This window comes from Rutidosis leptorrhynchoides, chromosome 2 (assembly GCF_046630445.1).
Source record: "Rutidosis leptorrhynchoides isolate AG116_Rl617_1_P2 chromosome 2, CSIRO_AGI_Rlap_v1, whole genome shotgun sequence".
NCBI lineage: Eukaryota > Viridiplantae > Streptophyta > Magnoliopsida > Asterales > Asteraceae > Rutidosis > Rutidosis leptorrhynchoides.
The window spans coordinates 404,653,208-404,655,130 of record NC_092334.1 but is presented as its reverse complement, the minus strand read 5'-3'; the positions used below and the strand labels follow the sequence as shown (position 1 = coordinate 404,655,130).

General features: G+C 35.7%; 1 protein-coding gene across 1 annotated transcript; it reads right to left on the bottom strand.

The window, feature by feature from the left end:
• Positions 1-578: 578 nt before the first annotated feature.
• LOC139892253 (zinc finger protein ZAT10-like) lies at positions 579-1,512 on the bottom strand. Its single transcript, XM_071875297.1, has one exon. It carries the CDS (start codon positions 1,370-1,372, stop codon positions 728-730), a length of 645 nt encoding a protein of 214 aa, XP_071731398.1. The 5' UTR covers positions 1,373-1,512; the 3' UTR covers positions 579-727.
• Between the last annotated feature and the right edge of the window lie 411 nt (positions 1,513-1,923).

The window sequence follows — 1,923 nt, the reverse complement described above, 5'->3', positions numbered from 1 at the left end:
ACCTTTTTGGCCAGGAATCACCACTTAACCAGTATACCATGCGTTCGCCCACTTTAATGAATTTTTTTAATGGTAATTAACCATAACCATTAACCTTTCTACTAGAAAGATTCGAATATCCCAGAAGCGTCTATTAAAGAAACTACTACAAGACTATAAAGTTTACTAATCCACTATACATGGTTTAAATTCAATATCTTTTTTGCTGATTAAGATGCTCAACTTGTGACTGCATAACAAAACCCAATTCAATGCTAACCATTGGCCTATGGGTGAGGACATGATTTCTAGGGGTGAAAATACTAAGAGATCACAAGTTCGAATCCTAAGAGCCTAAAAAATACATCCCTTTGTGAGTTTGTTGCCATATAGGTTCGAGTCGGTAATTCGACTTTAGGCTACTTGCAAACCGGTTAGTCGCCCTGATTGATCCCCTGAGATTATAAGTGGGTTCGCAGGGTCAAATACCCGTTAATAAAAAACAAACTCTAACTATACTTTCAATTAAAAAAATAACATTAACTTCCGGTAGCTAAGAGCCAAAGATTAATTGGTTAATAACAATTACAAATTACAAATTTTTTATATAACAAAACAGAAAATAACTACTGGTAATACTATTAATCATAAATATTAAGAATTAAACAAACTAGAACCAATTTTTTCTAATTAACAAAATTGCAGTAATTCAACACCAACAATCAGTGTTTTCATAATAATAATCTAATTAAAGATCAAACAACTTTGACTTTTTAGCAGGATGAGGACTTTCCACCTCATCATCATCATCATCATCATCACCGAATCCAGAAACCATATTTTCCGGAGCCAAGGCCGGCAAGTTCAAGTCAAACCCGCGTTGACTATGATTCGATTTGCTGACGTGTACACCACCAATAGTACCTTCATAATGACACCTTTTATGCCCACCCAACGCTTGCCCGGTAGCAAAACACCTATGACAAACAGAACACTCATGACTCCTTCCGCCACTAGAAACTGACGTGGCAGCTGACGCATGTTGTAATTGTTCCACGTCAGCAGTGACGGAATTGTTTTTCCTGTGACTAGCTTTATGCCCACCAAGTGCTTGATAAGATCCGAAAGCCTTATCACACACACTACACTTGTATGAAGTAACATCAACAACCTTATTAAGAGGTGAACTGTGTGTATGATCACGTGCGAGGAGCATGAGGCATAGAGCTAGGTACTCTTCTTCCGTATGTGGATGATCGATACGAGGTCGTTTTGAGCGTTTTCCTTTTGTAAACGACGTTGAATTCAAATAACGTAAATGATTGAATGAATCTTGACGGAATAAAGGAGCGTTGTGTGTTGTAGTTGGAGAATTTAAAGCTTCGAGCGCCATTAGAGAATTATTTATTATTGAAATTGTGAAATTAATTGAATTGATATGAAATGAAATTGAGTGAGATTAAATATATAGATAGATGGATAGAAAGGGGGGGAGTGATTGTTTGGTGATAAAATAAGGAGGGAAGTTGCGTGAAGATTGTGGGGGAAAATAAGGGAAGTTAGAGTGACAAGTGGTGGAGGAAGTGAATAAAGTAGGAGTCGGTTATGAAGATATGGCTTTGCGTGTAGGCGTCACTTGTGTAACAAAATGCTGGCTACTTGGCCAACTTTTTCATTATTATTATTTTATATTTATTTATTTATTGAATTAGAAATTAGAAATTAGAAATTAGAAATAAAGGTAGAAGTAGAAATCCGCAATTTATTTGGGAAGTAATCAATGGTTGTTGATTCAAATTAAGTGTTTGGCAAGTTGCCAAGAATTTTAAATTAAGCTAACTGTGGGTGTCACAAGGGCGTTCACACATTAGCAAAACATTATTAAAAATATTCAAGAAAAGTACTTTGAATTGTTGATTAATTGTCAGAGACTTAGAATCAATC